The sequence below is a fragment of the Cloeon dipterum genome, chromosome 1, assembly GCF_949628265.1.
Source record: "Cloeon dipterum chromosome 1, ieCloDipt1.1, whole genome shotgun sequence".
Classification (NCBI taxonomy): Eukaryota; Metazoa; Arthropoda; class Insecta; order Ephemeroptera; family Baetidae; genus Cloeon; species Cloeon dipterum.
Genome location: NC_088786.1, coordinates 39,414,672 through 39,438,572, shown reverse-complemented (window position 1 = coordinate 39,438,572; position 23,901 = coordinate 39,414,672). Strand labels below are relative to the sequence as shown.

The 23,901-nt window shown below is 42.6% G+C and overlaps 3 protein-coding genes across 6 annotated transcripts in view; 2 read left to right on the top strand and 1 right to left on the bottom strand.

The window, feature by feature from the left end:
• spoon (spoonbill) overlaps positions 1–13,035 on the top strand; it is a 31,810-nt gene extending 18,775 nt beyond the window's left edge. For 3 of the 4 annotated variants that reach the window (XM_065476860.1, XM_065476862.1, XM_065476864.1), the window contains exons 2-10: positions 6,344–6,735; positions 7,608–7,949; positions 8,002–8,130; positions 9,436–9,817; positions 9,874–10,007; positions 10,064–10,238; positions 11,061–11,297; positions 11,357–11,490; positions 11,997–13,035. In XM_065476860.1, the coding sequence (XP_065332932.1) occupies positions 6,344–6,735; positions 7,608–7,949; positions 8,002–8,130; positions 9,436–9,817; positions 9,874–10,007; positions 10,064–10,238; positions 11,061–11,297; positions 11,357–11,490; positions 11,997–12,059 (1,988 nt within the window). In that variant the 3' untranslated portion in view covers positions 12,060–13,035. Of the gene's footprint in view, positions 1–3,488; positions 3,592–6,343; positions 6,736–7,607; positions 7,950–8,001; positions 8,131–9,435; positions 9,818–9,873; positions 10,008–10,063; positions 10,239–11,060; positions 11,298–11,356; positions 11,491–11,996 lie in introns of those variants that run through there. The other variant, XM_065476863.1, reaches the window with a different exon arrangement.
• A 1,066-nt stretch (positions 13,036–14,101) lies between these two features.
• Positions 14,102–16,930, bottom strand: LOC135948538 (probable ribosome production factor 1). Its single transcript, XM_065497855.1, has 3 exons — positions 16,418–16,930; positions 15,552–15,913; positions 14,102–14,481 (listed from the first exon to the last, which is right to left on the bottom strand). The coding sequence occupies exons 1-3, from the start codon at positions 16,847–16,849 to the stop codon at positions 14,208–14,210; spliced, it is 1,068 nt and encodes a 355-aa protein (XP_065353927.1). The 5' UTR covers positions 16,850–16,930; the 3' UTR covers positions 14,102–14,207.
• A 499-nt stretch (positions 16,931–17,429) lies between these two features.
• LOC135947960 (CUE domain-containing protein 1) lies at positions 17,430–23,365 on the top strand. The gene is made up of 6 exons (XM_065496974.1): positions 17,430–17,543; positions 17,722–18,103; positions 18,696–18,879; positions 20,973–21,168; positions 21,227–21,352; positions 21,415–23,365. Exons 2-6 carry the CDS (start codon positions 17,748–17,750, stop codon positions 21,624–21,626), a joined length of 1,074 nt encoding a protein of 357 aa, XP_065353046.1. The 5' UTR covers positions 17,430–17,543; positions 17,722–17,747; the 3' UTR covers positions 21,627–23,365.
• Positions 23,366–23,901: the final 536 nt, after the last annotated feature.

The following is a 23,901-nucleotide window of genomic DNA, read 5'->3' as shown; positions in this document are numbered from 1 at the left end:
GCAAAATACCGTTTATGCATATTTAATTTCCAATCTGAAAAATCAAATGAGCTCGGCGGAGCGAGGCGAGAATCATCTTTTGTGCTAATTAGGCCGTCTGTCTGCATGTGTTTATTGCTTCCTCTCACAATCAGTCAGTTTTATTGCGCAACAATCTGACACTGCTCGAGCACAATCGCGGCAGACGCGCGGCACTATTAAATATTTTTCAGATTTATCATCAGGCAAGAAGAGGCGCTCGTTTCGCCGGCAGACAGAATTAATTATCGCTTCTCTCTGTCCGAGTGTCGAGTGTGAAATCTCTAATTATTGAATCGTCGCAACAATAATTATTTAATTAATCCCCTTGTGTTAATTTTATTAATATTTATTTATCATGGCGAGACAGAATAATCTGCAATCTCTAATTTAGTTCCTTCCTGCACTCTTTAATTACCTTTCACTGCCGAAATTGCGGACGTCATGCGGGCGAACGCCGACAAAAAATTCGAGCAATTAAAAGCATTGTGCGGCGCCGGCGGCTATTTAATTTTTCAAGAAGCTGCCGCTCGCCTCCCCCGAGTCACGATTCGGTCCGGCACCGGCCGTTATTCGTCCTGGATGCTGCTCTCGTGAACGTAATTATCATTGACGCAGCCGAAATCGACGATAAAAACAACCCAGACGACGCGTGTTGACCTTCGGGTCGTCTATTTTGGGTCAAGACAACACAAAAAACAAACAAAAAAATTGTTTGCGACGCACGATCGCAAAATCAATGTCCAGACACGTGGCTTTGTAATTTTAATTAAATAAAAAATCGCTCATTGGGGCGTGTGATGGCATTATTTAATTTTATTTCGATTTGCGGCAAAGCCCGGAATGCACACGCAATTTTTTTACTTGTTAATTTTCTCGTTGGCCAGAAAATGCTAGAATCCGCCTTTCGCGCTCACAACAAAAGCAATTTCGCGCCGAGAAGCGACACAGTTTCGGTTTCCGGCGCGTCTCTCTGCCAAAGTCAAGTTTGTTAAAGCCCGAAAGCGAAAGATTTTAATTATGAATGTGAGAAAACACGGTCAATTTCGAAGAAAACTGGCAAAAACCGTCTGTCTGGGGTGATTCACGCAGTTTCCCGCTGAAAAAGTCACGTGACTCAATCCCGCCTTCTTATTGGCGCATCTCTCTTGGCTTCCCCCTTCCACTCCCTCCAGGCAGTGCCACGCGCACTCTTCTGCGCATGTCACACTCCTCAGAGTGGGGGTATTACAAGTGGTGGGAGAAGCGAGAAATTCGCGCGACTGCTCTTAGCCAATGAGATTGCGAGATTGAGTCACGTGATTCTCAGCTGTCAATGCCAATGTGACGTAAGAGGGCGACGCTTGCGCAGTAGCGACTAAAACTGAAAATAAATTTAAAAATTCTTTGCAACACACTTAAACCCCTCACTAATGACGGAAATCGTGCCGTCAGCGCCTCTAGCGGTCAAATAAATTGATTTATCCTGGAAAATGCTTGTTGGGAATGCATTACATGACCTTTTAGGATTCTTTTAAAGCCAAAATTGATGTAGGTAGCCGTGTAAATTTTTGAGAAAATTGGCTGGAAAGTTTGAATGCTTTTCAAACGGCGAGGACTGTCTCCTTACTTGAAATCCTATTTTATTTCTCTAAAAAAGAATTTCCCTGAAAGGTTTCATGCACTGTTGGACAGATCTCGATCAGAGGAATCCAAATCTGCCAAGAAAATCTGGTCAAGCCGTGGAAATTTTGGAGAAAATTTGAATTTTTAACATATAAAATTTTTAATCCCTCCAATTGTAGCCTTGTATCAATCCACTTAAATTTAAAATCGCTTTCCGAGTACAACTCTTCATTAAAGGTGTCGAGGGCTCGTCTCGTCTTTCTCCTCCGGGAATTGATTTAATCGCCGAGCACGCAGCGGCACCATTACGCACGCGACTGCAATGAGAAACGATTTGCCCTTTCTTTCAAATCAAATAATGCAATCCTTTTAAATTTTTTTTACGCCGCCAATTAGCCTAGCTTCTCGACAACAACGGCGGCCGCGGCGGCGGCGGCGGCACCACACCTGTCCCTTTAAAATCAGGTTTTCACTGCCCGGGGCCGAGGAGTGGTCGGCCCGCGGGCCGGCTCCGGTTCTGGGTTCTGGGCGTGGCACCGCGCACAATCTAGCTTTGCTTCGAAATCGTCAATTAACTCATTGTGCACGCCGAACCGGTTCCGTTTGCATCGATATATCGTGCGTGAGTGGGAGAGAATTCCGTCGAATCCAGCTTGACAGGGGTCGTGAACGAAGAGTTTTTTTGTCTTACGTAACATTTCATGTTAAATTTACCGTTTTAAAAATAAAATTAATTATTTACGGGGGCAGGTTGCGATCTGTACTGGTTTCCGCTGTCGAAATAATGGAGGTTAATCGGGAGACAGTCAATTAAAAGCGTAGAAAAAGAGGTGTACCGACAGAATAAAATTATTCCCGTGTATTTTGTTACATTTATTCGCACAGCAAGGGCGCACGGTCCCTATTTTTAGGTCTATACGACGCAGAATTTTCCCACGAGTCCAAAAAACATTGGTTTTTGACTGTGCGACCCATAGGAGCCGAGTTATTAATTTTTTAATTTGAAGAAACGTGTTTTGGACATTACAAAATTTTGTTTTCGGGGCCCAAGTGGGTCCCAATGGGCCAAAAGATGCTGATTTGGGCACAAATCAATGCCCCTTATCAAGACGTGTTCAACCGTGTGCAGGTTTTCAAAATCGGACCATTTTTCGAATTACTACGATTTTTTGAATCTCCGAATTTCCAAAAAGCTCAAATTTTATAATAATTCAACGGATTGTTGGATTTTAAGTCACAAGGTCTTAAACGAAAGGTCTCGCTGAGCCCTATCACCTGACTTACCCTTACGACCTTTTTCAGGGTACCCTACCCTGAAATCCGTCCCAGAGCCACTTTTCGCGATTTTTCCAACGCCGCCAATTTCAGGAGAAATTTTTCACATCCCTGCTGGCACGAGTGATACAATCAGTCGTGTTCTGTCGTGTCATTCAAGCGTCCTGGCTCGGAATTTGCGGTGCGTTCACCTCTGCGGCCGCGCTGGAGGTGGCCTTGCGATACTTTTGACCAAATCCTCCTCGCCCTCGCCTCGGGCCCGCAACGAGCAACTACTCTCATTATTGCTCTCTCGCGCACACCGAGCACTGAACCTTTCATTTTCGAGCTTCTCCTCCTCCGTCTCGCAGACGACAAAAAAAAATTAAAACTTAAAGTGAAAGAAATAAAGGGCTGGGCCGATTATTTATTATTTGGTGCAACTTTCAAATCAGGGAAGGGTCGAAGGTTTACATATTTTTTACATAAGAGCCTTTTCGGCTGTATAACTCTAGAATTTTTCGATCGTCAATCGTATTTACTCTGCTTTTGTCAACAAAAACACGTAGAGAATGTGAGTCACGCAATTCTTGTACAATGCACTTTAAACTATCCAAGTTCAAGAAGTGAGTGTTGCCTCCTCTATCAGTATCAGCCAGTATCGAGTCAATATTCCCAACGGACGGACGCAAGTAGAGCTTTATACACTCCTTGGTATGTATTTTCTCTTCTCGAATTACCCGAAAACGGAATTTTGTCGCATTCTGCGGAATTTGTTTTTAAATGACCTTATTTTCGATTTCGCAACCGAGGCAGATTGATTCTCATTATTATTTAAGTTGCGGCGCGCGACGCTGGCGGGCTGACGAGCCGTGGAGCAGAGATTTATTTATATTTTATGCAAAACAACACGACTCACTCACTCACTCACTCGGCGGTGATGATGATGATGATAATAATTCCTCCCATCTCGGTTCTCGGACCGCGGGATTTATCGGAAATTTATACGCAGGTGCTTCACTTCCTGTTTCCTATTGCGCAGAGTAATTACCATGCCTCCATGCCGGATGTTTGGAGCACTTGAATTTCTATGCAATATTATAATATTGAGCCAGTTCTGAAATTTTGATATTCAAATCGCTCAAGAAGCAAAGTTATGTAATTTTTATGTAACTATGATAAAGCTGTTTTGCAGAGTTTTCCGAGGACGAGTATTTAAAAGAATATTTCACTCAAAACAATTAATTTTGTTCAGGAAAATTATTTATGTAAAATTATGTAAAAACATTTCTGGCTATATCCTCAAGAATTTAAAGAATTTTTGCCTCTGAAACTGCTCTTAAAAAGGGTTGTTTAAAGCTGTTTACTTTTTAAAACGGAAAATTCCTCAAAATCCGTACTTAATACTTATGTAAAGTTATGTAAAAGCAACATTTCTGGCAAATGGTTCAAGATTTTTAAGAATTTTTCAGACTAAAACTGCTCTAAAAGAAGGGTTATGTATAACTATTTTCATTTTAAAACAGAAAATGTCTGAAAATCGGTGCTATATACTTAGGTAAAGATATGTAAAATCCACAAAGCATCTTTTGACGTGAAAATTTGGATAATTTATGATCTAATTTTAATGAGAATTCAATGGAAGTTGGGCCTAATCGAGGGAACTTTCTCCGGAGGTAAAAATAATTGCTACGTACGTGGTTATTATTTATGTAAAATTATGTAACAGAAAAATTTATTTATTTGCTATACGTTCAAGAATTTTCCAGACTGAAACTGCTCTAAATGAAGGGTAATAGAAGTTTTATGCAAAGCTTTATTAAGTTTAAAGCAGTAAATCCGTGCAAAATACTTATGTAAAGTTATAGAAAAGCTTTTAACATGAAATTTTAGATAAATTCCTAATATAAATTTAAGAAGAATGCAATGGAATTATGAAATAGGTCTAATCGACAGGAATTTCTCCTGGAAAAAAGTATTGCGCCTGTTCGTGACAATTATTTATGTAAAATTATGTAAAAACAACATTCCTAGCTAAAATTTCAAGAATTTTTCAAACTAAAACTGCTCTAAAAGAGTTAAATACCTCAAAAATACCTCAAAATACTTACTTAATGGCAATAGACTTAAAATTTTAGATAAATTCCCAATCGTAATTGAACAATATTTAAATAGATTCGTAAATGGATCTAATCGAGAAAATTTGTCCGGGAAAAAACTTATCAGATTAAAATTCTCAGGTCAAGTAACCTCTGTTGCGTGCTTGAAAAGCGTGGGAAATTTGAGGGGCCGTGATGCAAGTAGTAATATATTATTTCAAGAACATTATTCTGACCATTTGGATGCGTTTTTGAGTTTCGGGGCGAAGCGAAGACACGCGCGCACGCTCTTCCTCACGGCTGGGTGCGTTGTCCGATCTATTTTTGCGGCAGGATCCACCGGTGCCGCGCGCGACCGAGGCCTGAAATATCCGAGTCGGCTGCTGCCTCTGGCTCGACTCGCCCGACCGACAATCGAATTGTCTTGTGACTCACTGCCGAACCGAACCAAAACAACGCTGCTGGAGCAAAATTGGGCCGCGGCCAAGCCACCTTCGGCTCTGAATTTCAAATTCGATACGTACGTGAGGTTTGTCTCGATTGGCACCGATTCCTTCATCGGCATCGGGGGAAATCCGCGTCTTTCACGCTGCTTGTCCTCCGATGAAAAGATTAGATTCGATGGATGGATGGATGGCGGTTTCACTGATTCATTAATCTGCGTAACTAGGGCTTCAAACTTATCATTCGCAATGTTTTAAGTGCTTCTTTATCGAGATTAAAAAATTTGCAGTAAATTTTTGTTGTTTTTGTGAAAAGGGTCTGATTTCTGGGTAGGGTAACCTGAGAAAGGTCGTCAGGGTAGGTCAGGTGAAAGGGCTCGGTGAGACCTTTCGTTTAAGACCTTGTGGCTTAAAATCCACCAATCCGTTGAATTATTCGAAAATTTTGAGCTTTTCGTAAATTTGAACATTCAAAAAATCGTAGTAATTTTAAAAATGGTCCGATTTTGAAAAACTGCACTTAGTTGAACGCGGCTCATTTAGGGGCATCGATTGGTGCCCAAACCGGCACCGTTTGGCCCATTGGGCCCCGCCTGGACCCCAAAAACAAAATTTTGTAATGTCCATAACGTTTTTTCACATTTAAAAGTTAAATAACTCGGCTCCTATGGGTCGTAGAGGGGAAAACCAATGTGTTTTGGACTCGTGGTGAAATTCTGCGTCGAATGGACCCTAATAAACCCCCACTGAAAAAATCCCCTTTGTCTTCTATTTTTTTTTATTAAATCGCCTTCGGGCCTGTGGGTTTTTCTGACTTAATTTTCCCTCTTTTGGCACCGAGAGGCGTCGACTGGCGCAATTTCCTGTCAAAATTTCCATTTTTTGCAATTTTTACTAAAAAAAAATCCTCCTTTTGTGTTGCAGGTTTCAGGTTGTTAAGTCCGTCAGCGTGTTCGCCGTGGCCCGTTGCGCATTCGTTCATCAAGATGGTGAGCTCGAGTTCTCTAGCGTCGTCGCGTCAAGTGCTAGCATGGTCCCTGCCCACGGTGGCGATAGTCCTCAGCATTCTCTGGTTCCGCAAGCGCCAACGCCGGCATCAAACTGACCCCGGGGGAACGCCCGAGGACGCCACTATTAGCAGCACCCTTGAGCAGCAGGCTCAAGTTCCGGTGCAGCAGCTAGTAGAGGAGCTGCAGCGACAGCACTTCGTGCAGCAACTGCAGCAGCAACTCAAACCAAGAGAGGTCTCCAGTATACCTGAAGAGGAAGAGGAGGAACTCGACGACCCTGAGGAGGTCAAGATTGTGCTTGAAGAGGTAGGAAAATGTTCTTAAGTTGCAGGGAAAATTTTCAATTTTTTTGTTCTGCGCAGGTTTTTTCAAGATGGCGGCCGTAAGTGCTTGTCTTAATATATGCATTAATTAATTACGGAACTGCTCTAAAATAGTCACAATCAATTAAATGCCGAGGAAACTATACCATGGATACATAAAAATAAAAATGGTTTAAAAAATTCTCAATAGATGGCGCCAGCGGTTACTTTCGGTTTTAAGCCTTTTTTGCTGCGATTTTGGACTCAGGCCTGGCAGCTCTGCTTTCTATATTTAAAATGATTTATTTTTATATGCTGGAAACAAACGTTAGTCCAGCCAATTGCCGTTAAAAAAAATTAAAAAAAAATTCCAAAATTACAAAAAAATCGTTTCTGACAAATTTTTACCTGTACATCGGACAATAAGCTGTAATTTTAAATATTCAATTGATTTCTTATTGTTTTAAATTGTTTAAACTGAATATTTTTGAAGAACCCTGAAGGACGCCATCTTGGAAAACCTGCGCAGAAGTAACAATTTCAGTTTTTTATTCCTTACTGCCAATTTTTTTCCAGATAATTTCATTTAAAGCGTGTTAATTGAGATAATTTGTGGATTTAATTGATTTTTACGGCCAAAAAAATAATTTGGGAACTTTATTTTACCCCTTTGCGCATTTTAATCTATCATGGTGTCATTGGGCATCTGGAGAAACCGAAAAGAAAGGAAATTCCCGGTGATTTCGCCTTGATAGTCCAAGCTATCAATCCTTGCAAAATTCCCGCTGTGCGCCCTTGACCGCCATCTTTGCGCGGCATTGAACGATTTAATCAAATTTAAATCAAATCTATAAATTCCCTCCCGTGTCTTCACAGGTGGAAAAGTTGATGTCAGAGTCTGCCGCCGGCGTGTTAGTCGTCGACGAGCCTGAGGAGGTGCAGCAGCAGCCGTCGCCGCCGCCAGAGCACGAGGACGAGGAGATAATTCTCGATAAAGCGGCCGAGGCGCCGATTGAAGCAGTTTCAGAAGAAGAAGAAGAAGCGATGGCAAGCGCCGCGTGTGCAGCCACCGCCGAAGAGCCGGTGCCGGCGCCCGTCGAGCCCAAGCAAACAGAGCCCGAAGCCAGCGAAGACGCGGCCGACGCTCAGCCCAAGAAGGGCAAGAAGACAAAGGGCAAGAAGCAGCCCAAACAGGACCAGGTCGAACAGATTTGCCAGGTACGCACTGTTTTTTATTTATTTTTAATTTAAATTAATTTGGTGTGTGCAGGTGATGTCCAAGATCACGGTGGACGTGCAGCCGGCGCAGGCGCAGCCCCGGGACTCTGCCAACCACAGCCCGTCCGAGGCGATGCTCGCCAGCCCCTCCATCAGCCACGATTCCGATTCGCACAGCGTGGTCAGTGCACCTTTTTTGTTACTTCGTCCGAGATAACGACATACCCTCCTAATCAGATCCAGAAATTTGACGATTGAGGTGTAAATATTAGCTTACGGCAGGCTTATCTTGATTTCTTAATAAGGCAGGATTGAAAGCGCCGAAAAAAAATGTGAATTTTGGTACCCCCTTTTTGTTCCTGTGTAAAAAAATGGACAAAACCGCGAATTTCGGTGCAAAACCCGGGCAGTTGACGCGTGGCAACGCGGAATTGTTTATATTCATGTCAAAACTTCGATCCAGCCCATACGGGAATTTAAAAAAAAAATAAAACTAAAGGACTTTAATTTCGCGCATATTTTGAGGGCGTTTGTTGGTGGTGACGGGGGCGGGATTGGTTGCAATTAATTTTAAAAGATATAGAATTTCATGGCGAGTCTGATAAACTTTGGTTTTTTACTCTACGACCTACAGGAGGCGAGTTATTTATTTTTAAAGTCCAAAAAACGTGATTTGTGACATTTCGAACTTTTGTTTCCGGGGCCCAGGTAGGGCCCTTTGGGCCGTCCGGCTTTAATTCTGACACAAATCGATGATATTTGTTGAGGCGCGTCTGCCCGTATGCGGTTTTCCATAATCGGACCATTTTTCGAATTTTAACTAATTTTTTTGGTCCGATTTTTCGAAAAAGTGAAAAAATGGTTTTTATTTTCTTAAAATTCGGCCGTTTGTCCGATCATTGACCACGACCCCTTATCGGAAAGGTCTTTTATTGGGCTTTTACCTGGGATACCTAAGCGACCTTTTTCAGGGTACCCCGACCTGAGATCCGCTCCCAGCCCCGTCTTTAACATTTATGCCATTTAAAACTTTTGTTTTCGGGGCCCATGGGCGGCCCTATGGGCCGGACGGCACCGATTTTACTACCAATCGATGCCCTTCGGCAAAGCGCGTTCGCCCATGTTTAGTTTTCCAAAATCAGACCATTTTTTGAATTTTTACGAATTTTTTTTGGTCCAGTTTTTTGAAAAAGTCAAAAAATGATTTTATTTTTCTTAAAATTCAACCGTTCATCCGATCGTTGACCAAAACCCCAATTCATAAACGTCTAGAACAGGGCTATTACCTGCGGTACCCTGACGACCTTTTTTTCAGGTTACTCCGACCTGAGATCAGTTTTTAATGCTTTTTACTTCGTCTCGTACACATTATTTGGCGATACTTAACGGCAATTTTTCATCCCTGCCTATCAAAGACCTTCCTCAGGTCGCGCGACCTGATGATTTTTTGTTTGCGATTTTTAATTTAATAAATTATTATTTTCAGAATTCCAACGACAGTGGCAAAGGTGGCAGCGACGTGACAACCAACATTCTGGAGGAAGACGCCGAGAAGGGCGGCAAAACGCGCACGCGGACGAGCAGCAGACGCGCGTCGAGCTGCTCGATCGCCGGCTCGGAACACAACCTGGACGAGGTGCAGAGCGGCGGCGCCAGCAGCGCCGACCGCGACGACGGCCAGCTGCAGGGGCAGCTGGTGGCGTCGGCGGCGGCCTGCTGCGTCTACGACTTCTACATCCCGATCGCGTTGGTCGGCCGGCTCATCGGCAAGCACGGCTGCTTCGTCAACCAGATCAAAAGCGAGACGCACTCGCAGATCCAGGTCAAAAAGCACTTTGACGTCAAATACAAGATTGTCTCACTCACAGGTGCGGAGATTTTAATTTTTAAATTGCGTGAAATTTAAATAAAAATTCATTTCCAGGATCACAAGTTGAAATCGAGAAAGCTCTCAGTCTAATCCGTAAGAAATTCCCGAAGAAGAAGTACCCTGGCTTCACGATGGATCAAATCGGGCCGGAGGATCTCATCCAGCCTGCCATTCCAATGACGCTGCGGGTCAGTCTCTCTCTGGACAATTAATTTGAATCCAATTACGAATTAAATCGTTGCAGATGTATCTGGTGGAAAGCATCAACAACGACGTGATCTTGTCAAGTTTGGTTTCTGCCGGCCACATGTTCGTGCAACAGCCCACGCACCCAACCTTCCCCTTTTTGTCGCAGCTGATCATTCTCATGACCGAGTGGTACTCGAAAACGGAAGCGCCCACTCTCACCTACCCAAAACGTGAGTCTACCGCCGGTTTTTATTTATTTTGCGCTGTGAATTTTCGAGAAAAATCGGCCTCAAAATTAGCTTTGTTTTGAATGCAGAATTCTTCATCGCGATTTTTACTGAATTTCCGCAATTGTCAAAAGAAATACTCACACTATCAGGTAGATCTTGATCAGAGTATTCCAAATCATGTGAGAAAACATGGTCTAGCGCTGGAAAATTCAGAGAAACCTGGCAAAAACGATCTGTTTAGGGCGATTCACGCAGTTTCCCGCCGAAGCAGTCACGTGACTCAATCCCGCCATCTCATTGGCGCATCTCTCTTGGCTTCTCCCTTCCACTGCCTCCAAGCAGTGCCACGCGCACTCTGCTGCGCATGTCGCGCTGCTCAGAGTGGGGGTATTACAAGTGGTGGGAGAAGCGAGAAATTCGCGAGCCTGCTCTTAGCCAATGAGACGGGGGGATTTAGTCACGTGACTCTCAGCTGTCAATGCCAAGAATTAAGCATGGCTGTGACGTCAGAGGATGACGCTTGCGCAGTAGCGACGAATTATATGGTCCTAGCAGTCAAGTGACTCAATCCCGCCAAAAGGGCGCACTGCTTGAAGGGTGTATGGAAGGGAGTTAGCAAATTCTTGGCCAATGAGAAGGCGGGATTGAGTCACGTGACTGCTGGAACTATGTATAAGCTTCACTACTCTCGCGCAGATGTCTCTGCTGTCGCCTGCACCAGCTGTAGCTTTCCTCCCAGGCTCTTTTCAAACGCGAATTTGTCAGTTCTTCTCCAGAAACCCATGTCCAAGTTGAAATAATAATTTTTAAAATCATTTTCAGCGACGACGATCTGCGCTGCGCCGTCGCTGGGCAGCTGGTACCGCGCCGAGGTGGTCGACGTGCGGACCGAGCTGTCCGAGGAGAATCAAGAGGAGACTGTGTGCGACATCAAGTTTGTCGACTACGGCGGCTACACCACCCTGCCGCTGTCCGAGCTGCGCCAGATCAGGCACGACTTCGTCCTGCTGCCCCTCCAGGCCACCGAATGCTACCTGGCAGACGTCATCTGGCCCGACGGTAAAAATCCGATTTATTTCAATTTCTTGGGAGTATTTTTTTATGTTTTGAATCCTTAGGCGACGACGGCTGGAGCGAAGCCGCGTTCAATCGCGTCGAGGACCTCACGAGGAACCAGGTTCTGCAAGCACAGGTCGTCGGCTACGCTGAGAACTCTGTCCCGTACATTCGACTCTATTCATCACACACAAAGGTGCGTTTCAAAATGTTTTGATTTTTTTGTGAGGTAAGATTTTTTTAAATTAAAAATCTTCAACGTTTCTCCCGCGAATGCAATATGGTGGCGCACCACGCCCCCTTTGAGTGGCGAGCAGTGCACTCTTGCCTGCCGGGTGCGCCACGCCATATTGTATAAATTCCCTCGGTTACGCCCCCCTCAAGAAACCGCCTAATCGGCCGATTAGAAGGGGCGTAACCGAGGGAATACAATATGGTGGCGAGGAGAGCGCACTGCTCGCCGCTCATAGGGGGCGTGGTGCCCCGCCATATTGTGTTCCCTCGGTTACGCCCCCTCTGCTGTTTCAACGCCGAACAACTCCATTAAAAAAGAGCTGTGACGTCAGAGGGTGACGCATGCGCAGTAGCAAAAAAATTCAAACGGTTTGCGCGCCAAATCAACGTGCCTTTTGCTTATAATAATTAAATAAAACGCCTTTTAGTGAACTGTCACTGATGATTTCGTGTGAATTTGTGTTTCAGAGCTACTCGGTGAACGAAGTGCTGGCGCAAGAAAACTACGCCAAGCTATGCATACCGTACTAAGGGTCTCGCTCGCTGCCTGCACCGCGAACAACTAATTCTCTGGCAAAAGAAGCCCTCACCCTCCAGCCCGCGTTCAACCCTTTTAGACACGCTAAACTGAATGCTAATATATACACACAATCGTATCGTTTCTGTGGTCCGCTCCGCTGCATTTACCCCATCACGAGTTACACATATTAGACAGTACAAACAAACAAAATTCTTTCTTGAATTTCTCGATATTCTTTTCCACCGCGTGAGAGTGGATTATATGCATGCCATTTTAGTCGGCTGTTGATTCTACTTGTGATTAGCCTCCTCGACTCGAGTGTGAATAACAAATAAAAATAACAAATAAACTACTTGCATGGCGATTGACTACTTTTTGTACGGCACTCTCGCGTTTGTTTTTTGTTAAATGTTAATTAAGGTTCAATTACTGCCCCCTCGTTTTATTGTAATTATCATGTAATTTTTTCCCTTGATTGATTTCGGTTGTAATGGAAAATCTTTCCTTTCTTTCTTTCTCTCAATCTTTTCCTCCCCCTTTTTGTGTTTAATGATTGCTGCTCAGCGCCAGATTAAATTAAATTAAATTACAGAACAAAATGTGTATCACGTAGAGGAATATTTAAATCTAGGTGTCGTCGTTTTGCTGAAACTTTTTCGTCTGTCTCTTTAACTCTCTTTTCTATCGTTCTTCTGGATTGTAAAGGTTTTTCTTTCCGTGTCGACAATTAAATTGTCTTTCATTATTTCGTGTTTTATAAATAGTTTTCAAGACACACAAACACACACTCACACGCACGTTTCAAAGTAGATAATTGTTAAGAAAATTCAAAGACAATTTTCTCTGCTGCTGCTGCTTTCGTCGCGATACATGTATTTTTGAATTTCATGTAAGTTTATTGATATTGTAGCGATCATTATTATATAATATTGTAAGACCCCCTGTTGTTATTTTGTAAATATAGCCAATAAATAATTATTTCCAATACTAATCCTACTTTTTCTTAAATTACGACCCATAGGAGCCGAGTAATTAATTTTTTAAATTAAAAAATGCGATTTGTGACATTTCAAACTTTTATTTTCAGGGCCCAGGCGGGGCCCTATGGGCCGGACGGTGTTGATTCTGGCGCCAATCGATTCCCCTTAATGAGGCGCGTCTATCCATGTTTAATTTTTCAAAATCAGACCATTTTTCGAATTTTTACGAATTTATTTCAAACAAATTTACGAAAAAGTCGATATTTTCAATGTTTTCCACCTGTCATATCTCCTGACAAGGTCAAAAATTCGAAAAATGTATGCAGTTGACGTTAAATTTATCTGGGATCATTTAAAGACTAAATAGGAGCCGATCTGATCAAAATTCTAGGAGGAGATAGATTTTTAAATTTGAAAAATGTGATTTTGGCATTTTGGGAATCCAAAATTCGTGATTTTTTTTCAAAACACGCCAAAATTGAAGAGTTTTACTGAATCCACTACACGCACCAAACCACTGCTATTCTGGAAACCAATTTTCAGGTTTTTTGTGCCCATAGAAACATTAAAATTAATTTTTTTCGGCTTTACGACGTGCACATGGGTGAAAATGGTTTTTTTTTCTTAAAATTCGGCCGTTCGTCCGATCGTCGACCACGACCCCTCATCGGATAGGACTCGAGATGGGCTTTGACCTGGGGTACCTTAACGACCTTTTTCAGGGTACCCCAACCTGAGATCCGCTCCGAGGCCGGTTTTTAATGCTTTTTCAGGATTATTTTAAACTAAACCAGGTCGGGGTACCCTGAAAAAGGTCATTAGGGTACCCCAGGTCGAAGCCCCGTCCGAGACCTGTCCGATGAGGGTTCGTGGTCCACGATCGGACGAACGGCTGAATTTTAAGAAAAATAAAACCATTTTCGCTAATCGGAGAAAACGAAAAATTCGGTAAAAACATATTTAAATTTTTCTAAGGGCGTGAAAAATCACGAAAATTTATTTAAACATGATCCTTAGGACCTAATCAGTATTTTATTTCAAAAATTTTCTGGGAAAATTCAATTTAAAAAAAATATTTTTAATCTCCTTTATTTTTTTTACACCTTTAAACGTAAACGCTTTGAGTCTGTGATTTAACAGCAGTTTGTCCGTCACTTTTTGCACAATATCACTGAAGATTCAGAGGAAGAAGCGCCTCCTGGAGGTCTCCATGTCGTGCCGCCGGCCGCTGATCATCCACTCGTAGTCGCCGAACTTAGAGTCGAACGTGCCCTGCTGCAACGAGCGCAGCTTCAGCGTGAACCGCGGCCCCATTTCGCGCAGCTTCACCTTCTCGCGGTTCTTGAACTCGTACCGGTGGTGCCGGAAGAAGATGTAGTCGCGCTGGTTGTGGAAGGTCACCGCACGACGACCCTTGAAGTCCGGATCGTAGTGGAAAATCGCAGCCAGCATCCTTAAACACGATTTAAAACCAAAATTAAAGTAAAATTGTATAACAAAATGACCTGAGGAAGGTCAGTGACAGGCAAGGGTGAAAAATGACGTCTAAATCAGCGAGAAAAGCATAAAAAACTGGCTTCGGAGCGGATCTCAGGTCGGGGTACCCTGAAAAAAGGTCGTCAGGGTACCTTAGGTCGTAGCCCGGTCCAAGACCTGTCCACAGAGGGGTCGTGGTCCACGATCGGACGAACGGCTGAATTTTAAGAAAAATAAAACCATTTCTGAAAACCAAAAATCCGGGAAAAAATTAATTTTAATTTTTCTATGGGCGTAAAAAATCTGAAAATCGGTTTCCAGACCGGCGTTGGACCTGCGCGTGAGATGGAGTTGATAAACCCCTTCAATTTTGCTGTGTTTTGAAAAAATCACGAATTTTTGGATTTCCCAAGTGTAAAAATCACATTTTTCAAAATTAAAAATCTATCTCCTCCTAGAATTTTGATCGGATCAGCTCGAATTTGGTCTTAAAATGATCCCAGATAAATTTCGCGTCGACTCAGGAGCCAGTTTATAACTTTTATCCTTGACCGGAGATACCATCGGTAAAAATCATTAAAAATTTCGATTTTTTCGAAAATTCGGCAGAAAAAAAATCGTGAAAATTCGAAAAATGGTCAGATTTTGGAAAAACAAAAATGGGCAGATGCGCCTCACCGAGGGGCATCGATTGGTGCCTAAATCGGCGCTTTCCAGCCCATAGGGCCCCACCTGGGCCCCGAAAGCAAAATTTAGAAATGTCAGAAATAACGTTTTTTCGACTTTAAAAATTTATAATTCAGCTCCTATGGATCGTAGAGTAAAAAACCAAAATTAATCACACTCGCCGTAAAATTCTGCGTCTTTAAGGCCTGATTGCAGCCCCCAATGCCTCCCCCTTGGCCAACGCCCCAAAAATCTGCGTTATTTTACAAGTTTTTTGGTTACAATTTTCATTTTAAATTCATCTATGTTTCAGTATTCAGTTTCTGCATTGAAATTACGTCTCCCAACAACCAAATCTTCAATTTTTCCCTAAATAACTACCTGGAAACGGTATATCCAAGCCTAGTAGAGAAATTGTTGAGGATGACCTCCGGTCGGTGCTGCGTGAACTCCCTTCGGTCGACCTTGATGTGCATTTTGCGGCTGAGTTTGACGTTGCTGAGCCGGAAGTGGGCCGTGGGCCCGTCCGGCAGGTGAATCAGCAGCAGGCCGTTGGGCTTGTTCATGTTCTCGTTGATGACCACGATGTCCGTGTACGAGCCCTCCTTCTTGCAGCTCTCCACGATTTTCTTGACGGAGGCGCGTTTCCGGAAGAACGAGTGCGAATTCGGAATGATGCGGCACAGCTCGTGCCCGAACGACACCGATTTTTTGTTCGCGTTGTCCGCGTACGTCACCAAAACCTGAAAATTAAATTTTTTTAATATTTTTAATTCAGCTAGGGGTTGAAAGGGGTGGAGGGCGAAGGGTGAGCACCCCTGGCACCATCCAGTTCGATAGGGGAGGTTCATACGAGTCTAATGGTGCGAAATTTGTGCAATTCTGACTGTTAGAAAAAATTTTACGGCGGTTTAAAATTTTCAAAAATTTCCCAAAAATTTTAAAAATCGAAAAAAAAAAAATTTTTTTAGTTTTTAAGGTAGAATAACTCAAAACGAATAGTTTAAATCACTTTTAAATTTTTCTAGGCCTTTAGGACTCCATTTTAAGGATTTTTTTGATTTTTTTAAAATTCAAAAAAATCCATAATGACCTTTGACCTCAACCAATGACCTTAATTTTGGTCTCAATCGATCGGTCTTGACGAGAGGAATCCAAACCACCCTTAAATTTCGAAATTAGACCACCAGAAAAATTAAAAAAAAAATAAAACCCAAAATTCAACCTCCATTTTTTTAAAAATTAACCTTCGGCTCGTAGGATTGTTCGAAGTACTGGCTAAGCTCATCGTTCTGCAGGTCGAGTTGGACCTCCTCCAGGTCCTCCTCCGTGGTTTCAGCAGTTTCAACCGTGGTTTCGTCCTTTTCCCTGGTGCTCTCGATGGTGCGGGGCACCTGCTTGGGCACGCCCTTTTCGGCCAACTCGGCCCGGAGCTTCTTCTTCTCCTTCTTTGCCTTGCGCTTCAGCTTCTGCACCAACTCGCGACGCAGGATTTTGTTCCTGATGTCGTTCACGTACTGCGGAATGCCGAAATCGCGCTTGGCTGCCGGCTCTTGCAGCACCTCGTCGCCGGCCGGGCCGTCCTCAGGGTCGGCGGCGTCGCCTTCGGTGGCGCTTTTCGGGTCGATGCGCGCCTTGGCCGGCTTCGAACGCACCTTTTCCTTCCGCATCTTGGCCATTGTCTGTGATTTAACTAAAAATAAATAAAATTCGGCGTGAGATTTGATCCCACGTGTGTCTCTGCGTTTGTTTGGGTTGAGAATTCTCGATTCTCTTTGTTTTGATGGGGATTTTTACCGGTTATTTTAAATTTGTACCGGTTTTTCTACTGTTTCTGCTAGTTTATATCATGACCACGCCCCTTTTCAAGAACTTTTCTCTTCAATTTGCTCTTTTATTTACGTTTTGAGCAGTCTTTAACATTTTTAAGACCTGAAAGAATTCCATAATTTCAGTTTGTTTCCAATTTATAACCGGTAATCAATAACCGCTTAACTCTCCTGCCATCTACTTGGGCAGATCGAAACCAATTTCAAATGGGAGTGTAGAAAGGAGATAAGCAATTTGTTAAGAATTTTAAAAATTCTTCACGAGAATTTAATTTAAAATCAATTTAAACTGCCTTTTTATCTTCTTTTCTACTCTATGAATCTCAAACAATCACGATTTTTTTGCCAAATAGGTCAAAGAACTCCTTAAAATTCGTACGTTGTTCCGCACAGCCACTCTGGAACTTAAATTCTCGCCAGCTGATCCAGTATCCAGTTGGGGCGAAATTTCGGACGTAAAAATGATCCAATTAAGTTGTTAAAATCCTGTCCCGCACTCTTCAGGCTGCGAATTCGGAGCCTAGCAATAAACTCAAAACCTCAGGTGAGTGTTTACTCAAGAAAATCATGTTTCCGCGTCTTTTGCGTCGCACGGTCACTTTTGTTTATTTTTAGCCGCTTCAATCCACTCAAGAGTAAAAAATATTTGTGTTTTGCTCTGACAGACTTCGATTTAAATCACAAATCACTTCGAAATAAAAATTAAAAACGGCTTTTTCCAGTTTTCCCGATGAAAAAAGCGTGAACCATGGCAGCGATCCAACCGCAGACGCAGCAGCTCGAGTTCCACCAGGCCATGTCCGACTTCCGCACCATGTTCCCGGACATGGACCCGGACGTGATCGAGGCGGTGCTGCGCGCCAACCAGGGCGCCGTCGACGCCACCATCGACCAGCTGCTGGCCATGAGCACCGACAACGAGAACGAGAAGCTGCGCACCGAGATGGAGCGCAAGGAGAAGCCGCCCTCGGCGGCCGAGGCCAAGCAGGCGGCCGCCGGGGGCCGCAGGGCCTCGCCCAGGGTCTCGCCCCTCGTCTCGCCGACGCACCAGGCGCCCCTGCCGCCCACCACCACCGTCACCAGCCCCAAGAGGGACCTCCCGAGGTCGGAAAAACGGAAAAACTGTGGATTCAATGGAAAAAATGTTTAATTTTTTTTTTGAATGAGCCAAGAAGGAGCGAAATGCCATAATTCGATGATTGGAACGGTTTAAATTAGTTAGATTTTATTCCAATGGGGGAACACTTTGAAATGCTGATTCAAGATGGCGTCATTTAGGGTTTTCTGTGGGATTTTGAAGTGGGAGTTGGATTTTCTGTATTTTTTGGGGACAAAAACAACCTTAATCTTACCGTAAACCAAAAAATATTAATTTTAATTTAATTTAAAATTTTGGCAGCAGGAAAATATCATTAATTCTGATTTAATTTTTATTTATTTTTTTCCCGACGTTAGTGGCTGGCCATTATTCGATGATTGGAATGGTTTAAATTAATTAGATTTTATTCCAATGGGGGGACACTTCAAAATACTGATTCAAGATGGCGTCATTAAGGGTTTTCTGTGATTTCTTCGATTTTGAGTTGCATTTCCTGCATTTTTCTTGAGGATAAATCAATTTTAATCCTTCCGTATAACAATTAAAATTTTTTTCCGCAGTTAAATTCCATTTTTGATTGAAAATTTGTGTTTTTAGGTTGGAGGAGAGGACGCTTCCAGACGTGGTGGGCGAGGCTGCGGCCGCGGCCGTCCCGCTGAGCGTGCTGCGGGGCTGGGTGCCCCCGCTGCTGGGCCCCCTGCCCGATGACTTCCTGCGCTTGTCGCCGCTACCGTGGACCTCTGGCGGCTCCTCTACTACTTCTAGTCCCGCTTCCCAACAGGTGATTTCTTTTTTTTTTAAAAAAAATCAAAATTTATGAATAATTTAATCTAATCCTTTTTTTGTGCACGAGAAAACAGTAAAATAACTAGATAAAAAATCCTCTCGTTATTCAAAGGTAATTACAGACAATTTTCAGGAATTTTTGCCCCTGAAAAAAATAAAAATAAATAAAAAAACGGATTTTTTTTTGTATACATTTTTGGCATTTTTTTATTGAGTTTTCTGCTTAATTTTCTAGTTTTTTTCTAGAGATTGCAATAAAATAAAACTGTTAAATTCCTCTCGTGCAGCAAATGTGATTACAGACACTTTTCGGGAATTTTTTTCCTTCCTTTTTTCCCCAAAAAAACGAGAAAAAATTTTAAGAGTAAAAAATTTAAAATTTACGTTTTTTTATTTTATATTTTTACTAATTTGTTAAAAAAATTTTTGTTGATTATGTGTTCTGCATAATTTCTTAATTTTTTTTTTTTATAGAAAATGCAATAAAATAAAACGCTTGTAACCCTCTCGTAAAGCAAGCTAAGGTAATTTTCAGGCAATTTTTCTACTTTCTATAAAAAGTAAAATTAAAAATCAGAAATTCCTCGTTTAAAATTAAAAAAAAATGTGGCTTCGAGTGTTTTGCGGGTGTCGAGGCGAGTACGCTTTCCGCGATTTTGATTTGCGTTGGGTTTGTTTTGGCAATTAACGCGCGGCGTGTGTGTGTGCTTGGCTATTGACACTCGACATTATCGGCGCGCGACGCCGCCTTCGCCTTCGTCGCGCTCTCGTTAGTCCTTGCCTCGGTCAGTTATGTGGGAAGAGCTGGTGCTGAGCGTGCGGGGCCAGTGTCGCCGCCTGCGGCGCCGCGTCGGCTCGTGGCGCGTCCGCGCCGCCGCCAGGCACGGCCTCTCCAGCTACCCTGAGCAGTACCAGGTACAAAAACCAGGCTTTTAATTTTTTATAAGTCGAAATTCAGCCTTGATCTTGGTGCAAGAAGTGTAAAAAATGCAGGAAGCACGAATTTGATCGCTCCGAGCTTCGAGCAAGGCGAGCGAGCACAAAAGTGCGTCGCAGATGGCTGCTAATTTGTTTGCGATGACGACAAAAATAGCCCTGAAAATTCGTCGGCTGACAGGCTCAACAACTGCGTGCAAAATCATCATTTTGTTGCGTTAGAAACGGTGATTTAAAGTGCGAAAAAAAATTAATTTTGACACTTTTAAAGCGATTTTGTTCGTTTGCGAAATTCCCGGGGGATTTCAAATGGGGGCGTGGTCCCTAAAAAATTAAAAAAGGCGCGGAAGTGCCAAAAAATTATTTTCTGGTGAAAACGTGACAAATATCAGGAATTTGAATTTTAAATTGCGTCGGAATAAAAAAAAACGTGCCCATTTAATGGTTCCCCAGGTTCAACCTTGTTATCTCTTATTTAAATTGTGTTTTTCAGTTTTAATCTTCGGAAAAACAAGGAAGCTAAAAGTTTTATTATCTAAAAACATAAAACGATTATCAATGAAGCTCTAAGATTCCATTTTTATCTTTCCTTTTATTAATGCGATATTTTACTGTCATCTAAAGGTGTTTTTTAGTTTTCTAGGTGTTCTGAAGTTTCATTTCTGTCCGACCTTGTTAGCGAATCAATTTATTTTTTCTCCATTATTGCTATACAACACAGTTTTGTCAGTTGCAAATTCTCTACAATCGTAGTAGCCTACTTTTCAGTGGAAAGTTTTCAAAACAAAGTGAATCAGAGCAGTGAGCAAATTAAAAATATACATATTACACGCCAATAATTTTTATTTTAATTAAATCTGGCCATTTCTGCGATTTATTAAGATTTTTAATAATTTAAAATTTGATTTATTGTTCAGTTAAGACGATTTTTAATTGAAGAATCGATGAAAGGGTTGTTTTTGATATCCTGAAATTTTCTCTGAAGGATTTTTTTAATTAAAAAATAAATAGAAACAAAGAAATAGGAAGAAATCTCGGTTTGCCGAGTGATTCATTCGAAGGGGAAATTTATATCGTGTCGTGGCAATTGAATGTTCAAATATTAAAGCAGAGAGCCGTGATTAAAGTGTGTGGTTGTGTGTCTGTTTGCAGAAACTAGTCCTGAGTCAGCAGCTGCTGCAGCAGCGCTTCGCCGAGAACAAGCAGCGGCGCGGCGCCCTCGACTCGCTCGGCGACCCTGAACTCGACAGGTACCTCGAGGACGAACGCATCGCCCTCTTCCTGCAGAACGAGGAGTTCATGAACGAGCTCCGCTGGAACAAAGACTTCCTCTCCACGCTTGAAAAAGGTCGGACATTTTTTGTTAAAAATTCGATTAAACTCCAAATCCGAATTTATTTTTTCAGATCAAGGAGAGCGGGACGACTCTCCGGAGGAGGTGATGGGCGCGTTCAACTTTCCAAAGACAAACAACTCGAGTAGTCACGACGAAGATGCCATTTTTAAGGAGCGGATCAGAAATATGGGCAAAAGTGAGCCATTGTAATTCACCTCCCCTATTTCTAAAAAGTTTAATTTATTAATTTCATTTCAGTGTCAAAAAAGAAGTTTGCGCAGCTGGCGCGAGTATTCACGCGGACGCGAAAGCGCGGCGGCGCCGGCGGCGGCGCCAAGGGCATCCTGAACCAGGGCCCGGCGCCGTCGCACGACAACCTGCTGCTGAACGCGGAGCCGCTGATCGAGGAGGAAGACGACGAGGACGACCTCGACGACAGGATCAGACGAGAACGCCGCGACCGGCCATAATTTAAACTAAAATAAATGTAACAGTATCGATTTTACTCCAACTGCGCAAGATGGCGTCGGCTAGGGTCCGAGTTTCTGCATTTTTCTTGTGGAATAACCTAAATTTTCCCTGTTGGACGCCAACGGCGGCCATCTTTGCGTGGAATCGATACCGAATCGTGACCGAATCCGCCAAAACCTTTCTCCTAGTCATCGCACGATAACCGCTATTTGCAGATCTGTTAGGTAGTCACGGTCTCTCTGTTTTCGTTTCGAGAATCTCACTGTTGTTTATTTTCCCTTGTTATCGTGGGATGATCATTCCATTAATTGTTAAAACTGTTGATCTGAGCAGGAGGAGGAGGAATATCACTTTTAGATTCTAGACACGACCCCAAGGCTATTTCTTAAGTGGTATTAATTAATTAATTAATTAATCCGGAGGTTTTGGACAGAAGAATGCCTCCGCAACTCAGTGGTAGCTCTCACTAAAATGATTCGAAGCACCGTGCCGGCCCGAAAAGCGAAATCCTCCTCGCGGATGCTCTCGTGAGGCTCTAAAATTCTTGATTTGTGATAAAACAGCAGCCATGAGCACGCTGAAGATGGTTTTTTGAGCGCCGGTGCGGTGAAATGTGTGAAAATCCGGCTCGGTTGCCATTGGGTAGTGTTCAAAGCTCCCGATATGTGGCGCTTTTGACCGTTATTTTAATTAGAAGTGATTTTTTAAGTTCTGTGAGCTTGGATTTATTTTATTTGATGATCTAAATGTGTTTAAATCGCCTTTTATAACTCCTAAAATCTTAAAACACCAATTTTTACAGAATTTTCCGGTGGCGCCATCTATTAGCGGCACCGAACACCAAAGAATTACCTTTAAGACCGTCTTTGACGATGTTTCTGAGCTCACCAATCGATTCCTGATGGTCGAATCAGTTAAAATGGATCAAAAAGCTGAGCAAGACGTGAGAACCTTTTTCCCGCCAAAACAAAACGAACGTATTTTCGAGAACTGCGCATGCGTCAGAGCTGTTTTTAGCAATTGCAGAGAGACCACCTGAACGAATGACTTCTTTGCCACATCCAGCCAGCTCTGACGCATGCGCACTTCTCGCATTCATATTGTTTTGGCGGGAAAAAACGGTTCGCACGTCGCTCTGCACTTTTTAGGCGGGAAAACATCCTCTATAACTAATTCGACCCTCAGGAATCGATTGGTGTCCTCAGAAACTTCGTCAAAGACCGTCTTTATTAGATTTTCCGCTCCTGAAACGTTGTCAAGCGCCACCATGGGCAAATTCGAACACTAAACAATGGCAATTGACCGGAATAAAAAAAAACCACACTGACTAGTTCATGTTGTAAGGTTGCGTCTTATAAGTAAACGAGCGACTGTATTTTTCGAAGGAAACGCAAGGCAGTAAATTAATTTCGGCCTTGATTGCGTGCCATAGCGAAATCCCTAGCGCCTAGAGTTACAAGCAAAGCAAAGCTAAAAGTGGGGATTGGCTGCTTCGTCAAAGTCAATTGGTGCTTTTTACACGTCTCTCATACCATTATTTTATTTCCACATTGAGATCTATATAAAATATATTATTTATTTGCTGCGTACAAGCCTTTTATACAGGCCAAAATATTATAATTTTATTATTATACCTGAATTGTTGATTTTAATCCTTTTACTTCGTTATTTTGTACGTTTATCCTCACTACCACACACTAAAACTCAAGTTGCAAAAATACAGATGTTCGCAAAGGAAATGCAGCCGTGTTTTATTTATCCCCTGCGCTCTCGTGGTGCTAATTTTAACCCTTCACAGCCGTTTCTTCTTCAAGGTCTCGTCTCTTGTTTCACTCGCCTACTCTGTTTGGTTGGAGATCGATTACACGGATAAATCGCTGTTTTAATTAGAAAAAATAAATGTTTAAAGAAATTCACCAGTTGCATAAACCCCAAGTGTTCGAAGCCGCCAACAGATGGCGCCACCGTAGAATTTCGATTTTAAGGCACTTCCGCTGCGATTTCACACTCAATCTAGCTACTGTGCATTCTTCAATTAATTTTCTGTTTTTTGAAGTGCTGAAAACCAAAATCGGTTTAGCCAATCGCCGTAGAATCGAGAAAAACTATTTTTTGAAATAAAAAAATCTTTTCCAACGTTTCTACGGCGAATGGCTGAACCGATTTTGGTTTTCAGCACGTCAAAAAATAGCAAATTAATTAAAAAGAAGTTAAATAGCTAGATTGAGTCTGAAATCGCAGCGGAAATGCCTTAAAACCGCTTAAAACAAAATT